Source organism: Trachypithecus francoisi, unplaced genomic scaffold, assembly GCF_009764315.1.
Source record: "Trachypithecus francoisi isolate TF-2019V2 unplaced genomic scaffold, Tfra_2.0 Lachesis_group16, whole genome shotgun sequence".
In the NCBI taxonomy this organism is placed as follows: domain Eukaryota; kingdom Metazoa; phylum Chordata; class Mammalia; order Primates; family Cercopithecidae; genus Trachypithecus; species Trachypithecus francoisi.
In genome coordinates, this window is record NW_022681461.1 from 87,314,657 (window position 1) to 87,331,491 (window position 16,835).

Here is a 16,835-nt window from a genome sequence, read left to right on the forward strand (position 1 = left end):
TCATCCTGTTTCCCACTCTGAGGCTCTACACAACCTACACTGGCCCCACTAGATGGGAGACAACAGCCAGGGCAGATGAGCATGATGGGAAAACCTTTCAGTTCTCTGATCATCGCCTGGGGGCAGCACCAGTGGCAGGATTAGCAAACCCACCCCAGGTCCACTTCCACATCAGTGATGGAGAATAAAGGAACTAGCAGGAAAAAGTCAAATGAAGAAAGCACCCGGAAAATATGTTTTTATGTTTACTTACACGGAAAAAAAAACCCACGTATACAACATGTAGATATATGTTTCTCAGCAAATTCATCTCTATGAACCTGTTTGTTTCAGTCGCAGTTATAATTCAAGAATTGCCAAATGGAAGTCATAAAATTGTGGGGTGGGGGTTGGGGAGGAGAGCAGCCCAGGGGAAGGTAGTAATTATGTGCTATTTCTTTTCTAGTTTCAGATAATTTGGAGTTTCAACTTTTCCAGCAAGTCAGTTACATAAACAGACGCCATACTAAAATATGATTGTGTAAAAATATAAAATTCCTAAAGCATGATGGCAATAATATTTTAGGGGAAAAATATTAAAGTCTGATAGCATCAGAAAATACAAATAGGATCATTTAAGCAGTCCTGTTTCTGTGTATGAACAGCAGTTGCAAATGATGGATGTACGTGAAAGAAAAAAGCATTTGATCTGTATATAACTTAGAAAGCGTAACCTTTCTAAACACTGACTTTGTAAGAAAACATGAAGGACATCTTACACTCAACAACAATGGTTTAAAAGGAGGATATAACTGTCTGAAGGATGCGGTGGCAGAATGCCATGGCCTTTGTTTTCAACTTGCTCTTAACCTATGTTGGGATGTGTTCACACTGCTGGGTTTCCCGCAGAATCTAGCACCAGTATATGGATCAGATTTTGCCTTTGATCTGACTCCTCTATGTCTTCAGTTTTGAGTGTATTGAGGTATGTTTTCTTTGGTTGCTGTTGTAACGAATGTGTAGTAAAAAACAAAAAAACAAAAAAAAACTATAATATTTACAACAATTAAACATTTTAGATCTCAGTGTCAACTCTTCACGTAAGAAAACATGGAAAACTTGAAGAATCATCGGCAGGCCATTACTTCCTAGCGTCTGTCATGAAACTGTTTTCGATACACAGAACAATGAGCCGATTAGCACAGCTGTATGCTTTCTGGTCCAGAATCTTCCCCGTGCTCAGCGGGGAGGCAAGTCCCGTGACCGCCGTGTCGGTGGTTCGCCACGCTTCACAGTAGTTATCCACAAGGCGGACACCATGAGAGCTGGAGCCGTGCCAAATGACCTTCTGGGGCCTAAAATGTAATTTTGTCGTGTTATTTTTCAAAATGACACTTCTTTGTGGTATTTTTTGATAAGCAAATTGGCATAAGTTTAGTGAATCAAGTTAAACTCCTTAACCCTGATGCCAAATCACCTCTCTATCCTCATTGCCCTTGCTAGCTTTCTTAACACGCTGGATTCCAGCCATACCCAGGTTGCAGTTGTTTTCAAATCACACCCTCTTCTTTTGTGAATATAAACCTTTGCTCATGGGGTCCCTTAGTCTGGAGGGCTTCTCTTTCATTTTCAGAGCAGTGACTCCTTCCCATCTTTCAAAGGCCAATAAATAACTTCCTCTTGCAGGAAGCCATCTCTAATTCTCACCCCTAAGTAAAAATGAAAACAAACATTTCCTGTATATCCTATGGTACCTGTTTCTCCACTTACAATTATAATATTCTGTCTAGAGTCACAGTTAGTGTGTATCTATTTCCTCTGTAGACTGTGAGCCCTGTAAAAGTAGGAGCCGTGTAGGTTTATTACTGTGACTTCCAGGCCTGGCCTCAGGTCTAGTATAGACTAGGCACTGAGGAGAGGTTTGCTAAGTTGTTCTATTCTGAAAAACACACATAATTTTCAAGATTTGGAGTGCAAATCACAGTGTAGAGTTACAAGATCACCAGGAGTTGCATTACCACTTATGATGTGCCCACTGTGTGCTATATGTTTTCATATATATTCATTTTATTCTCACAATTCTATGACATAGATATGGTTATCTTGCCCATTTGACAGGTAAGGCAGCTGAGGTTCAGAGAGTGGAAATGTCTTGCCCAGGATTCCATATTGAGTTACTGAATCTGGGTCTTCTGACTCCAAGGACAAGGCTTTCTCTGAGGCCCTCAGTTGCCTCACTGTGGCTTTATGTTGACAATATCCTAGAGAAGCAGCTGATAAAGGCATCCCATTGTTAGGATGCCCCCTAAAACTGTCTATCACACCATATCTGAGAACTTCCACCCGCACTTACCATGAAGGATCTGTCATTATGTCTCGACCATCAAAGGAGTATATTGGAATATGCATATTGAACTGACCTCCGTGGCCAGAAAAAATTGAGTCCCAATTATCAAAAAGTACTTGGCCCTATAGAGACAAAATACCACATTAGAATAATTATACCATCAGCCTACAAATGAATTATATTTTTACTTTTTTTTTTTTTTTTTAGAGACAGTTTCGGTTTTGTCATCCAGCCAGGCTAGAGTGCAATGGTGGGATCTTGGCTCACTGCAATCTCCGCCTCCCAGGTTCAAGCAATTCTCCTACCTCAGCCTCCTGAGTAGCTGGGATTACAGGCATGCACCACTGCACCCAGCTAATTTTGTATTTTTAGTAGAGGTGGGGTTTCTTCATGTTGGTCAGGCTGGTCTCGAACTTCTGACCTCAAGTGATCCACCCATCTCGGCCTCCCAAAGTGCTGGGATTACAGGCATGCACCACCACACCTGGCCTATTTTTACTCACTCTTCAAGGCCCAGATGACCCCTCACACTAGAGTCTCCATCCCCAATTCTAGAGCCTGGACAGAGTGAAATGTTTGTGGTTTGATTTTATAATCCATTCATGAACCCTTTGCTTTTACTGTCTTATGTCTTGAGGCAATTTCTCTTATTACATGTGTGTACAAGACTCCTTCCCATCAAAAGTGTGTTTTATGTCTTTGTTTTATTATTGTTATTTTGAAAATATTACAAATATGTACTAAGCTTCAAATCTGTGGCAGATCTTGTGCCAGTCTACACTGTGGGTGAGTCTACACTGTGGGTGAGATGAAGATGAACTTCTTAGTCCTTTCCCTGAAAGAGCCTGATCGCTTGTAGAGAGATACAAGAATAAAAATAATTTCAGTGGGTGAAGGTGCTGGAACAGAATTCTGGGAGAGGAGGTGGAAAGTGCTGGGTATGGGGTTAGGATGGAACTTGCTAGCCTCAAGGTTTCAAATTGGAGTACTCGGGTTGCAGAGATTAAAGGGTCTTGAGGTACCTTTAAGAAACAGTCATCAGGACCCAGAGCTTCTCCAGGGTGTGTGTGAGTGGCAACGAGCTTTCTCTGCCTAGCGTTGAAGGAGTCTGCTATTTCTGTGGAATAATCGAGGGATCCCACAGGCCCTGTCTCACCCACAAATGGGGCACAGAAATATCTGCTTAAACGCTCAGAGAACACCAAACCAGGGTTCAGGACAAAGTGCTCTAGTTTGCAGTGATTTTAAGCAAACTGGTTTCTTCTTCTGAGCCTCAGTTTTCTCATCTGACAAACTAAAAAATGAATAACTCTCATGTTTATTAGAAGTACCTATTAAGATAATGAGGTACTTTGTAAACAAACAAGAAAACCCTGTATCAACTAAAGAAGTTATCATTCTCTCTCTTGTATGCTCCAAGGGTCACACAAGCATAAAGAAAACTGAGGTTCAGGGAAGGCAAAGAAACCGCCCAAAGTGACATAGCCAGTCAGGGAGAGAACGGACTTAAGCCAACAGTCTTCTGTTGATGACAGGAATGAAAAGTGCCTCTAGCCCCTGTGGCAACTAATGCATGCAGAAGGCAATGGGAACCATATTTATTTTTACCTTGAGGTTCACTATGGGAAGGCTGTATCTCTCTGCTTTCCTCACAATGGTGGACAGATCTTGCAAATGGGAAGATAAGAATGCTCGGTAGGTGGACAACAGTCCTGCAGCTCTGGCCTGCTTGAAGCACTGAAAATCAGCTCGAATGTCCCCAGAAAATGGCATGTTCAGAGCAGCCAAATGCAGCTGAAAAATGTGAGACAAAAGAGAGCAGTCAGAATCAAAGGCAAACTCCAGTCCCCAGAACCATCTCACATTCCTGCAAAGATTCCAGACTTCTTAGGCTGGAGGGCACACTGAAGGTCATTTTATTCAATCCCTCCCTGACACTGGAATTACAGTATCTGTCTGACCATCTCCAGGAAAGGAGAGCTATGGTCTCCCAAGCAGCCTGTTTCAGCTCTCCGAACAGCTCTAAGTGGCAGAAATATCTTCCTTAGGTGAAAACAAAAACAAACAAACAAAAACAGAACAAAATATTGCTTGGACCAAATATAGCACTTCAGGGATCTGAATCCACCTGCAGGCCATAAGTTTGAGACCTCTGGGTCTGTGCTGGGGTTTTAAGCTGGCTTTGGCCCTGGATCCCAGAGCTTCTCCCAACTATCTGCCTGCTGGCCTTTCTTCCATCTCCTGGATAAGCCTGGGGCTAATCACATGAGGGGTCTGGGGGAAAGCCACTGAAAGGAGGACATGGCACCTATGACTAAGACTGCTGAGATAGGCCATTCTGGAAACTAGGGGTCTTATAGTCATTCCAGTCTCACATCCCTGCTATCTTGGTCAGCAGCCAAAATAAAAACCAATCCACAGTCTATTTCTCCCACACTTTGTCTCCCAAAACTCAGCCTCCTACTACTGTCCTCTCTCTCAGCCTTTCTACCATACCCTCTGAAATGCATTCCATAATCAAGGAACACTCATCTCCCTGCCTCCCATCAGTCACATCTCGGGGGTAACTTTTATCTCATCAACTCAGAGCTGGAAGGCTGGTGCAGGACCTGGGTCCAAGTTACCGAAAAGGAAAATATTTTTAAATATCTTAAGCCAAAGGACATGAAATGAGGCTCAGGTGGTGGGGCGGGAGGTGGCCAGTGTTTCTCTCCTGGTTTCTACCCTGCCTCTCAGATCTGAAAAAAGCATCTCTGTGTCCCAGTGACCAGGATTGCCATGGTGGTCTTCTGCTTCTCCAGCTTCCAGCCAGTTGGCCACAACTGGCCATGAGCTACAGTGAGTGTCCAGACTGCCCCAAGCAGCCCTTGCACGTCTCTGGATATTTTTCTCCATTCACCACCCCTTCCTTCCTGCAGAGGACAGACCCCAAGGCTGCCACCTGATCCAGTCTCTCTCTTTTTATTCATCCTGGTTCTGTCTTGACCACCATGCTGGATGGAGGTCCAGGTCAAGCAGCATCACATCCCATCCCCATCTCCTTTCTGCCCTGCACTGAGCCAAGACTTCCCCAGCAGGCGTCCCGGTGGCTAGCATTTTACGCTCTACATTCCCAGCCATTAGGATAAGAGAGAGCTTTAGCATGCTACCCACACACCACAATCACAGGCAGGCCACCAGACTTCCAGCTTCACATATACACCCTGACCTTTTGATGTCCTTGCCATCTGACTATACTGCCCTCACCCCCGTCTTCTTCGTGAGGGAAGAGGCCATGTGGTCTCATCGTCTTCCAATCAGTGTGCTTTGGGGCTACATCAGAGTGCGTCACAAGAGGCCTTGATGGAATGAGGCTTCCCCTATGCCAGGGGCCGCCTAAGAAAGGCATAGGCAGGGGTTTCCTTGCCACACCTCTAATTCCACCAAGCCCTACTCTCCTTTAGAGAAACACAAAGAAATGTCTGAAATTACAGTTGTTTCTGAACGACAAGATTGGGGGTTTTTGTGTTCTCATGTTTGTATTTCCTTAATTGTTGGAACATTTTTATAAAACAACATTTTTATATTGTACTTTTATTAAGACAGTAACGTTACAACACTCAAAATGTTAAAATTATTATTTTGTGGATGGTTGTAGTTTTAATAAAATTGTAGGTGTGTTCCTATTTTCTTCTCCATTCTTTTCATGCATTAACATTTTCTGCAATGAATACGTATTAGTTCTGAATTTATAAAATACCATTTAAAAAATCCTTTAGCTACTACCCTAACTTTGGGGCTTTTTGAAGGGTTACTGATACTCACATCTCTCTTCCTTCACTTCTCACTGACTCTTCAACCAACTAGAATCTTTTTGGCTACTAAATGCTTTGCTCTAGTTTCTAAATTTGAAGGACACCTTTTGGTTCTTCTTCTGAATTTCCTGGCAGCCTTTGACACTGTTGGCTACTACCTTACTTGGCTTGCTTTCTTCCTCTCTGGCTATGGCTTCTCAGTTTCCTTCTCATATTTCTCCCATCAGGTCCTTTTCAGTTTTGCTCCTCATAGTCTGATCCCTTCTGACTATACAGATTCTCTTTTGGGAATCCAACCAGCCCCGCAATAATTGCATGGCTCATCTCCAGCCAAGATTCCACTGTGGGGTTTCAGACCTTCAGAACCTATTCTCTCTTGGTAGTCTCCACTCAGGTTTCCTCCAGGCACCTCAGACTCACCACACTCCAAATTAGTTCCTCCTTGATCAATGGCAGCACGATAGGAAATGTTCACCTCTGTTGTTAGAAAGTGCCCCCACAATCCTTGCTACAAGAAATGGCCTTAGACCTTCAACCTCATTCTCCTGGTAACTCTTGATTGGGCTAGGAGTGGGCAATTGACCCAAGACAGACCGTATAAACTATCTCTTCCAAGACTCTGAACTGAGTCAGTAGTACTGGGGTCAGCAGATGTAAGATCACACAGAGTTGGGGCAAGAATCAGTGCCAGGGTAACCCAAAGCTGTGTGCAAGCTCATGTCACCTATGTATGTGTGTTGGGGTGAGGTTGGGAGGAAGAACGACCCTTTCAGAAGGTGGTCTGTAGAGATAGCAAAGCAGACTAGTAGAGACAAGAGTCCCAGGCCTGGCTGTTCTTCCTGTGATGGAGTTCCATGAGGTTTCTTTCTTTTTTTTTTTTTTGAGATGGAGTCTCGCTCTGTCGCCCAGGCTCCAGTGCAGTGGCATGATCTCGGCTCACTGCAAGCTCCGACTCCCGGGTTCACGCCATTCTCCTGCCCCAGCCTCCGGAGTAGCTGGGACTACAGGCGCCCGCCACCACGCCCGGCTAATTTTTTTGTATTTTTATTAGAGTCGGGGTTTCACCATGTTAGCCAGGATGGTCTCGATCTCCTGACCTCGTGATCCACTCGCCTTGGCCTCCCAAAGTGCTGGGATTACATGCATGAGCCACCATGCCCGACCTTCCATGAGGTTTCTATGCTGAGTTAAACAAGATCTTTACTTAACCTAGCAAAGGAATAGAGAGAGAGTTTCCAATCCCAGCAATGAAACAATCCCTGGAAAGGAAACTGTCACCACTCAATCATCCAAGCAGAAACCTGGGCATCATTCTTGACCTCTCTCATCCTTAATGTGCCATATTCAATCAATGACCCCATTAGTCACTCTTGCTTCCTTCACGTCTCTCAAATTGCCTACTAGTCTACGTGCTTACTGCTGTGATTCTAGTTCAGATAACACAGGAGCCATCTAACTGGCCTTTGGACCCCTGCTCCTGTCCCTTCTGATTAATCTGCACACTGTAACCAAGGTAATTTCTGAAACACCAGTCTTATCATACCTGTTTCTTGCTTTAAATCCTTCTGTAGCTCCCCATTGCCCACAGAAAATGGTCAAATTCTTTGGCTTGGCTTGCAGGCAGGCCCTTGAAACCTAGCCCTTGCTTTTGCTGACTTCTGCAGACTAAACATCTCCCTTTTCTGCCTTGAACTCTACTTTTTTGCCTGTAATTTAATACTAGCAATTACAGGAATGTACAGCCCTTCCCCTTGCCTCCCTCTATTCCATCTTCCCTTTGCCTCTTTCTTCCAGGCTCACCCCTGACCTCAGCTGTCCTTTGGGTCTTAGTTTGGAGGTAACCTCCTCCAGGTAGACTTCTCTGCCCTTCCTCATACCCCCAGAACCCTGTGTTTGGCTCACCCAAACAACTTACACACTATATTGTAATTCTCTGTTTTTTGTTTGCCTCTTTCACTAGTCTATAAGCATCATGATTAGAGGAACTGTGTACTATAGCATGAGACCTAGCACCTAGTAGATACACACTCAGTATCAGAAGATTAAATGTATAAATTGTACTTACAGCAGGCTTCTCATAATTGGTACTTGAAATAGGGTTTGGTGGAGGCAGAAGCTGATGTGGCTGTTATGAAAAAGAGGAAAAGAAACAGTTCTGAATATGCATTCAATCTGTTCTTCAGCGTGTATTGAGGTGTGAGTGCAAAGTTTCTTGAGAAGATGCTTTAAATAGTTTGCCATTGTCTGTAACTGTGACTCTTAACTGTAAAGAGTTTCATGACCTGCTGAAGAAATCATCTTCAGAAAGGAAGAAAATGTTCTCAAGACTTTTAAAAAGAGCACTGAATCAAGGAAGGGCATTCTTTTTGATAAACCCATGTCTAATCGCCAACTCTTTCACTTAATAGAGAAAGCTACCTCTTCAGAGCCTCAGTTTCATCATCTGCAAAATGGGGATGATAGTACCCACCTCAAAGCATTGCTCTAGGGCTAAAAGATGGACAATGCCAGTTGCCCATGTTCTTATAAGGCAGACGGTGCCAAAAATTAAAGGAATCTTCTAGATTGCTTATACCAACCAATGATTCCACAGATGAACAAACTGAGGCCAAGAGAGAGGAAGCCCTCTGAGGAAGAGGATTTGGCTATTACATGGGAGCAGCAGGTCTCCAGCCTCTGGATCTAGTTATTCCTCCACTCTATTGTGGGAACCTTCTGTTAGCACCCATTAATTTCTAGGACTTCTCCAGATACTAAACCATGCACAGTTGACTCTCCAGAGTTTGGAAAGCTTGGTGCTAGATACGAAGCAGGACTCAGGAAATGCTGATAAATGAATGCATGAGCAGTGCAACAGGGTAACTACTCACGTTGCTGGAAAGCGCAGGGGGTGGAGGGCTGTCGGCAGGAATGGGGATCAGTTCTCCTAGCTTTAAGAAAAACAGTACATTGAAATGAAAGATCAATTGCAAACTTCTAGAAAAAATGGCATTTATGGGAGTAGATTATTATTTTTAGAGGGTATTTGAAGGCAGTGTGTTAAAGGGAGTTTAGAAATTACCTGTAATTTTTTCCAGCCATCTCTAACGCGAATGAAAAACTCAGTGCTGTCCCTCAGGTAGATAAATGTTCCTTCTATAACCAAATGCGCTTTCTGCAGCATGTCATCCATGTTGCTGAATGCTGTGACCTGTCGGATCATTTAAATTCCAAACACTGCCATTATCATTAGAGCAATGGCACCATCTGATAACCTGGCCTTTCTGTAAAGTCAACTAGGAGCTGTCTCCAGATACTCAATAAAAAGACTTGTTAACGTGCCAGATAGAGATATATACCTTCATTAATAACCAAAGGGCATTCTTCTTGATAACACAAAAACATGTATACTTTGAAACATAAATCTAACCTATAATAAATGAATTAAAACAAAATGATACTATTCTGTGAGTATAAAGACATTTACAAATTGTCAATGGAGTTATCTTTGTTTTGGTGTGGGCATTAGCAAAAGCATTGGTAAGTTTTGCCACTTCTATTTTTTCAAGCTACTTGGTGGCACTAACATGGTTAAATGGTGTTACTTCATGCTAGTCCTTGAAGAGTTTCAAATTTTTCATTTGGAATAAGAAAGGCAAGCAAGTGAGCAACTATACTTAAGGTCTTAAATCTTTTTTGTCTAGCCTGGTAGTTACATTAAATGCATGAGAGAAAATGGAGGTCTGTAATTTCTCTGCCTAGAAAAGTGCCAAAGATTAGACAGCCATTTGGCATATCTAGAAGCACATATAGAAGCTACAAAAATCTATTGAATAGCATCAAATCTCAAAGAAACATCGGCCAAGAGAGTTTTTATTTTTCATTGTAACTGAGAAAGATGATAAAATATTAATTTTCACCTAGCCTTGAAGATAATGGCTTTGTGCATCAAAATGACTTAGATATCCCCCAAGGGAACTAAATATCAAAATTCCATCATATGCAGGACAGTTCTTTCTTTTGGCAGCCAAATTTTGCAACTAACATCCAGCAAAGATCAAAGAACATTCTTAGGACTCCTGACATCCTTGTGAAGTATTTGTCCATTTTTCTGCGAATTACAATAATCTTGGAGTGCTATGTCTTGTTCCAACGAACTGCAGGGTAACAAATGTGCCAGAGATGTTCTTTGGCAGCATGGGGAATACTGAATTACCCAAGTAAATCTGACCAGCTCAAGGACCTGTTGTAACATTGTTTATGCTCTTGGGCTTTTGTTGTTTCGTTTCTTCTTTTTTTTTCTAGAGATGGGGTCTTGATTTTTCACCCAGGCTGGAGTGTGGTGGTACAGTCATGGTTCACTGAAGCCTCGACTTCCCAGACTCAAGTGATGGGACTACAGGTATGCACCACCACACCCAGCTAATTTTTACATTTTTCTGTAGAGGCAGGATCTCGCTATGTTGCCCAGGCTAGTCTTGAACTCCTAGACTCAAGTGATCCTCCTGCCTCAGCCTCTCAAAGCGCTGGGATTACAGGAGTGAGTCACTGCACCCGAGCAGGTTTACGCTTTTTGAAATACTGTGATTGGTGGCCAGGCATGGTGGCTCGTGTCTGTAATCCCAGCACTTTGGGAGGCCAAGATGGGAGAATCACTTGAGCCCACGAGTTCAAGTCCAGCCTGGGCAATGTGACAAAAACCATCTCAGGCCGGGCGCGGTGGCTCAAGCCTGTAATCCCAGCACTTTGGGAGGCCGAGACGGGCGGATCACGAGGTCAGGAGATCGAGACCATCCTGGCTAACACGGTGAAACCCCGTCTCTACTAAAAATACAAAAACTAGCCGGGCGAGGTGGCGGGCGCCTGTAGTCCCAGCTGCTCGGAGGCTGAGGCAGGAGAATGGCGTGAACCCGGGAGGTGGAGCTTGCAGTGAGCTGAGATCCGGCCACTGCACTCCAGTCCGGGCGACAGAGCGAGACTCTGCCTCAAAAAAAAAAAAAAACCATCTCTACAAAAACAAAAACAAAAACAAAAATTAGCCAGGTGTGGTAGTGTGCATCTGTAGTCCCAGCTACTCTGGAGGCTGAGGTGAGAGGATTACCTGAGCTCAGGGAGGTTGAGACTACAGTTAGCTGTGATCTCAGCACTGCACTCCAGCTTGGGTGACAGAGGGAGACCCTGTCCACCCCTCATCCCACAAATAAATAAATAAATAAATAAATAATATGATTTGTTCTTGTTATAACTTAGTCAATTAAGGATTCGAATGGTGGAACTTACATATAAATGATTTTGTTTTTCATGTCTTTTTACTTAATAAGTCATCCAAATAGATAATAAATCCCTTCTACTATTTATGGAATTGCACCAAACCTACTGTCATGAAGGCCTGATTCCCAAGGGATGTCAGACACAGGAGATTGCAGCCAGAGTTTTAAGTAAATCCATCCCAAATGGAATGATGATAACACATTGATAATAATACTGACCAGGTTTCTGGATCCCGGAAGCCCTGGCTGTCCTGGAGGGCCAGGGGGACCTGGAAGGGCCACAGCTAAGACAAAACAGAAAAGAAAAGTTATACAAAAACCACCCTCTGAAAAATGTCTGAGGTATCAGCTGATTCCCAGAGAAAAGTGTGTTCAACCCCATTCACAATGCCACAAAGCATCCCAACTTCCACCTGTATCTTGGGTGCTCTGCCTGCAACGTATGACTTAGGCCACATTGACTGGTTCAGGGAAGAGCTGGAATTCTTGATTGTTACCTGGATGAAGCCATGGCCAGTGCTTTTCCATTTCATAAGTGAATCAATTCCTTTTGTGGTTGTTTTATAAAAGCCAGTTTAAGTTGAATATTTTGTCACTTGCATTCAAAAATATCCTGACTCATACAACTTACTTCACCCAAGAGACAAGCATGTGACACTGAACAGAGGAAGCAGGCTCAGAAAGAGGAAGAGAAGGCTCTAGGGAGTGGGAGGAGACCAGGGTGGTGCAGTGACAGCAACCCTGGCCTTGAGGCCAGAGACATGGACTCAAGTCCTTAGTTTGTCCATTCCTAGCTCTGTGATCTCGAGGAAACAGCAAGCTCTCTGAAGCTTTTTCCTCTTATGCAAAATGTAAAATAGGCATTTCTTCTTCCCTGGGCTGCAGTGAGAACTGAGTGCTTTGCAAATTGTATATATACAGCATTCATTTGACCAAGGGTTCTTAGCTTTTGAAGAGTCACAGTGCCCTTAAAAATCAGATCAAGGTTATTGCCCTCTTTCCCAGAAAAATGCACACACACAGTTCTACACACACACAAAACAATATTACTGGGATGACAAATCTTGGAGGTATATCCTTGAACTCCCTAGGAGTCTATGATTCCTTAACTGAAAACCCTTACTTTAGGCTAACATAAAGTAGTATTATTACAACTATTCCTTTGGCTGTTCTTCTACCTCTCTCATCCTCTGCTCACCCTACCGCCGACAACTCCTCCAAATGTGCCAAGCTCTTGGCAGAATTAAGGGTGTTTTTACAAGTCCCAGTAAAATTACACAATTCTTCAGGTCGTTGCAAGCAAATGTTCAGTTCCAACACAGGACTTGAACATCCACACATAGGTGGCAAATGTCTAGTGGATAGAGGGCCAGTGGACTCAGATTTGGATCCCAGCCATGCCTCTTAATAGAATTTGTGACCTCGAGTAAGTCTCTTCACCTCTGTGGAGCTTCAGTGTCTTCATCCGTGAGATGAATTTTATAATAATACCTGTTTTGTCTTCCTCTCAGGGTTGCTGTGAAGATTAAATGGAATAATGGCCATGAAAGTGTTTTGTAAACTGAATTGCTATACATTATGTGAAAAGCAATCCTTGCTCAATGCAGCAAGGCATCCCAGGAGCCCTAATGTAGTGTTGCCGTGGACAACAGATTTTCTCCACCTTGCACTCACCCTGTAATATGCCTCCACCTCCTGCAGTCCTACTCCTCCCTCATGGCTGTGTGGGCAACTATGGTTCCATTCACTCAGCACCTTCTTCCTTTGTAGGACCAGTGTCCTCATCTCCTTCTCTTGGGACCTTCCCTTCACCTCTACAACCATTTGGTTCCAAAAGAGCTACCATGTTCTCATGTAATCCGACCGCCTGGTCATAGGGCATTGGTCCAAGATTGGGTACCTTGCCCAAGTCAGGCCCATCAGGACCCTTCTCTAGGACTTCCCCATCCCAGGACTTTTCAAACTAAAATAGTAAAAGAAGTTCAAGATTTCTAGCTGACAGTGGAAGCTATAAGTTGTCAGTAACCATATTTCCCGCTGTGCAGAGGATGTGGTTTGTGGTGAGGAAGTATGAAATTGCATGCAGAGAGAAGCGGAGACAAGAGATGGCCAGAAAATCCTTGCAGGGGTTGAGTCCCTGGCTCTGGCTGTTCCTGAGGTCCAACTGCTTATCTACCTCTCCCACAAGTTGATTGTTCATTCCCTCCTTCACACCCAGTACATTTCCCCTTTGCTTGAGCTACTTTGAGTTAGGTTTCTATCACTTGCAGCCAAATGATCCAAGGCTAAGTGAAAGCTCCAGCCCCAAAGTCACCTCCTGTGTAAAGCTCTCCTTATGCCAAGGACTCTGTATGCTTCCACCATACCTGGCTCCTGCCAAGCCAAACAACAAAAAAGTATGCCTTCATGCTATTATTGCTGTTATTATCATCTCCTACAACAGACATAGTAGAAATAACACAGGCTTTGGAGCTACACTGCTCTGGGTCTGAATGCTGTTGGTGTCATTTATTAGCTGTGATCTTGGAAAGGTTCCTAAATGTCTCTGGGCCTCACTTTCCTTACCTGCAAAATGGGGATATTAATGCTTTTTTTAAAGGGCTGTTGTGAGATTTCAATAAAATACCATAGTAAAGTGATTAGCAAAATGCCTGGCATCTGATACATGCTTATTACATAGAGATTTTCTTTAATTTCACCCATTTTGCATTTGAGGAGGTGAGGCTCTAAGGGATGAATAGATTTTTAAATACAGAGTTCCAGTCACTGCTGGTCATTAAGGCAGGTTCTCATGCACCTAAGGCATTGACAAAGCAGCCAGGAAGTTTCCACTCACACATGAAAAGACGCTCAACATCATTAGTCATTAGGGAAATACAAACCAAAACCACAGCGAGATATCACTTCATACCCAGTAGGATGGCTATAATCAAAAAGATACAATGAGGATACCATAATATGGGAGGAGAAATTGGAACCCCCTCATACACTGCCACTGCTGGTGGGAACGCGAAATGTTGCGACTCCTTCGGAAAATAGTCTGGCAGTTCCCAAAAAGTTAAATATAGAGTTACCATATGACCCAGCAATTTCTCCTATGTATATAGCGAAGAGAACGGAAAACATGTTCACGTAAAAACTTGTACATGAAAGTTCATAGCAGCATTATTCATAATAGCCAAAAAGTAGAAACAACCCAAATGTCCATGAACAGATGAATGAATAAACAAAATGTATATCCTATACAATGCAATATTATTTGGCCACAGTAAGGAATGAACTGCTGATCCGTGCTGCAACATGGGTGAACCTTGAAAACACTGTGTTAAGTGAAAGAAGTCGGACTCAAAGGGCCATATATTATATGATTCCATTTATGTGAAATGTCCAGAATAGGCAAATCCAGAGGCAGAAGTAGATTCATGGTTGCCCAGATCTGGTGGAGGAGAGGGAAAGAGAGAAAAGAGAACAACTGCTAATCGGTACAAAATTTCTTTTTGGTATGATGAAAATGGTCTAGAATTAGACAGTGCTGATGACTGAATAACTTCGTGAATATATTAAAAACTACTGGATTAGACACTATAAGTGGGTGAACTTTATGATGTGCAAATTATATCTCAATCTTAAAAAAAAGAAAGAAGGCTGTATCCAGGAAAGCCCTGTGTTAGGCAGTGCAGCTGTCACAAGCCACCCAGATGAGGCGAACTTGAGCACAATGGTAGGGACAGTGTGAACACGGGCACTGCTTCCAGTACTAACCTGCTCCCAGGATAGCCGGAGGTCCTGGTGGCCCCGGCGGTCCCGGTGGCCCAGGATCACCAGGTCTTCCAAAGCCAGGTGGCCCAGGCAGACCAGGAGCACCTGGGGGTCCTTGGGGCCCAATGACTGTCTCCCCTTTCTGGCCCTGTCAAAGCAAGCACACAGTAACAGAGAGAAGTATCATTCATCACTAGAAGTCCCATCTAGTCCTTTTATGAGAATATTTAAAAGAAATCAATGAACACCAGCTATTGTTATTACAATCCTCAGTCCTGGGCACAATTCAAGGTGGGGTAAGGCCTCCAAGATGGCAGCCCAGTCATTATGTTGAATAACTCTACAGAGAACCCCAGAGAGCCCTGGAGGCAGAAGGGACCTTGGAGATCATGTAGTCTAGCCTTTGCATTTCACAGATGGAGAAACTGAAGCCCAGAGAAGTGAAAGGACTTGCCCAAGATCATGAAGCAAATTAGAGGCACAGCTAGAGGCAGAACTCTGATCTCTGGCTTTGCTGGTTCTACCCTCATGGTGAGCTCTGGGACCAAAGGTCAATGATCTGGTCATATTCTTGTTGGGGGCACAGCTTGACTTTCTCTTCTTTCACCTGGAAAAACCTCTCATCCTAAGAAAACCACACCTACCTAGGAGCTCCTCTGATAAAATTTCAGAAGAATCAAATAGCTCCTCTAAAAATATCTCCTATACCTTCCATTCTGCTTCTGTTATGTGATGCATTCACCATTAATCATTCTTTGTGTGGAGTGAATTCTCCACAAATTTCAGGAATAAGGCAGTGTGACTAATGGCCTAGAAGCTGCCTACCTTCATGTGGCCTTGGACACCTACCTTCTCTCCAGGGACCTCAGCCAACCTCCCCATCAATCAACAAGGATGGGGAAAGAGCTGGCTGATCCCCAAGCTCTGCCTCCAGCTTATAGTACAATGACTAGCCCTAACTGCTTAGTCCCATTGGGGGCTTCCGGGAAAGCTGTAAGTCCTTGGAGAAAATGACTTGGAGGGGTCTCTACTCACAGCCAGGCCTGGATTTCCGGGCAGGCCTGGAGGCCCAGACATAAGGAAGCCGTCATTAATGTCTCCTTTTTCTCCTTTTTCACCTTTGAACCCCTTGTCTCCATTCTCCCCCTGGAAGCAGAGAACATAGGAATATTTCAGTAAGAGTGGGATGAACTCAGTCTCTGACATAAACCAAAACATGAAAAACACACACCAAATATTGGTAGAGAAACACTCACCTTCAAGTTGTTCAGAAAGTGTCTCAGGTAAGCTAGATCAAGTGGAGGACCTGAAAAAGAAATGCTTCGTAAAATTCACGATTGTAATTTAAGAAACTTTAAAATAAAAGTCTCTAAGTCGGCAACCACAGTTACATCTTAGTGGACATGACCCTGCACTGGGTTGGCTAACAGAGTCTGCTCGCAAGCAAAAACAGGTGCTACTGTGGGCCCATCAACCCAGACACTGTGGGATCCCAGGTAGGTCCCTGACCCTCTTTGGACCTTGTTTTGCATATAACAGATGAATGATTGGATTTTCTGGTCTCTCTTAACAATGTTCCATATTGGATACGCCAGGCCCATGCTTGGGTCTCACTAGAAACCAGTGGAGCCTGTGGTCAGGGTCGAATGTCATTAGTCTTACCCTCTGGCTAGGTCACATTTCTCAGGTGCATTTGTTCTCAGGAGC

General features: G+C 43.7%; 1 protein-coding gene across 5 annotated transcripts in view; it reads right to left on the bottom strand.

Annotated features, from left to right (window-relative positions):
* Positions 1–212: 212 nt before the first annotated feature.
* COL15A1 (collagen type XV alpha 1 chain) overlaps positions 213–16,835 on the bottom strand; it is a 131,075-nt gene continuing 114,452 nt past the window's right edge. For 4 of the 5 annotated variants that reach the window (XM_033237989.1, XM_033237990.1, XM_033237988.1 and 1 more), the window contains 10 exons: positions 16,385–16,434; positions 16,164–16,274; positions 15,132–15,276; positions 11,589–11,653; positions 9,182–9,310; positions 8,991–9,050; positions 8,186–8,245; positions 3,935–4,120; positions 2,333–2,448; positions 213–1,334 (listed from right to left, as the gene is read on the bottom strand). In XM_033237989.1, the coding sequence (XP_033093880.1) occupies positions 1,121–1,334; positions 2,333–2,448; positions 3,935–4,120; positions 8,186–8,245; positions 8,991–9,050; positions 9,182–9,310; positions 11,589–11,653; positions 15,132–15,276; positions 16,164–16,274; positions 16,385–16,434 (1,136 nt within the window). In that variant the 3' untranslated portion in view covers positions 213–1,120. Of the gene's footprint in view, positions 1,335–2,332; positions 2,449–3,934; positions 4,121–8,185; positions 8,246–8,990; positions 9,051–9,181; positions 9,311–11,476; positions 11,654–15,131; positions 15,277–16,163; positions 16,275–16,384; positions 16,435–16,835 lie in introns of those variants that run through there. The other variant, XR_004443649.1, reaches the window with a different exon arrangement.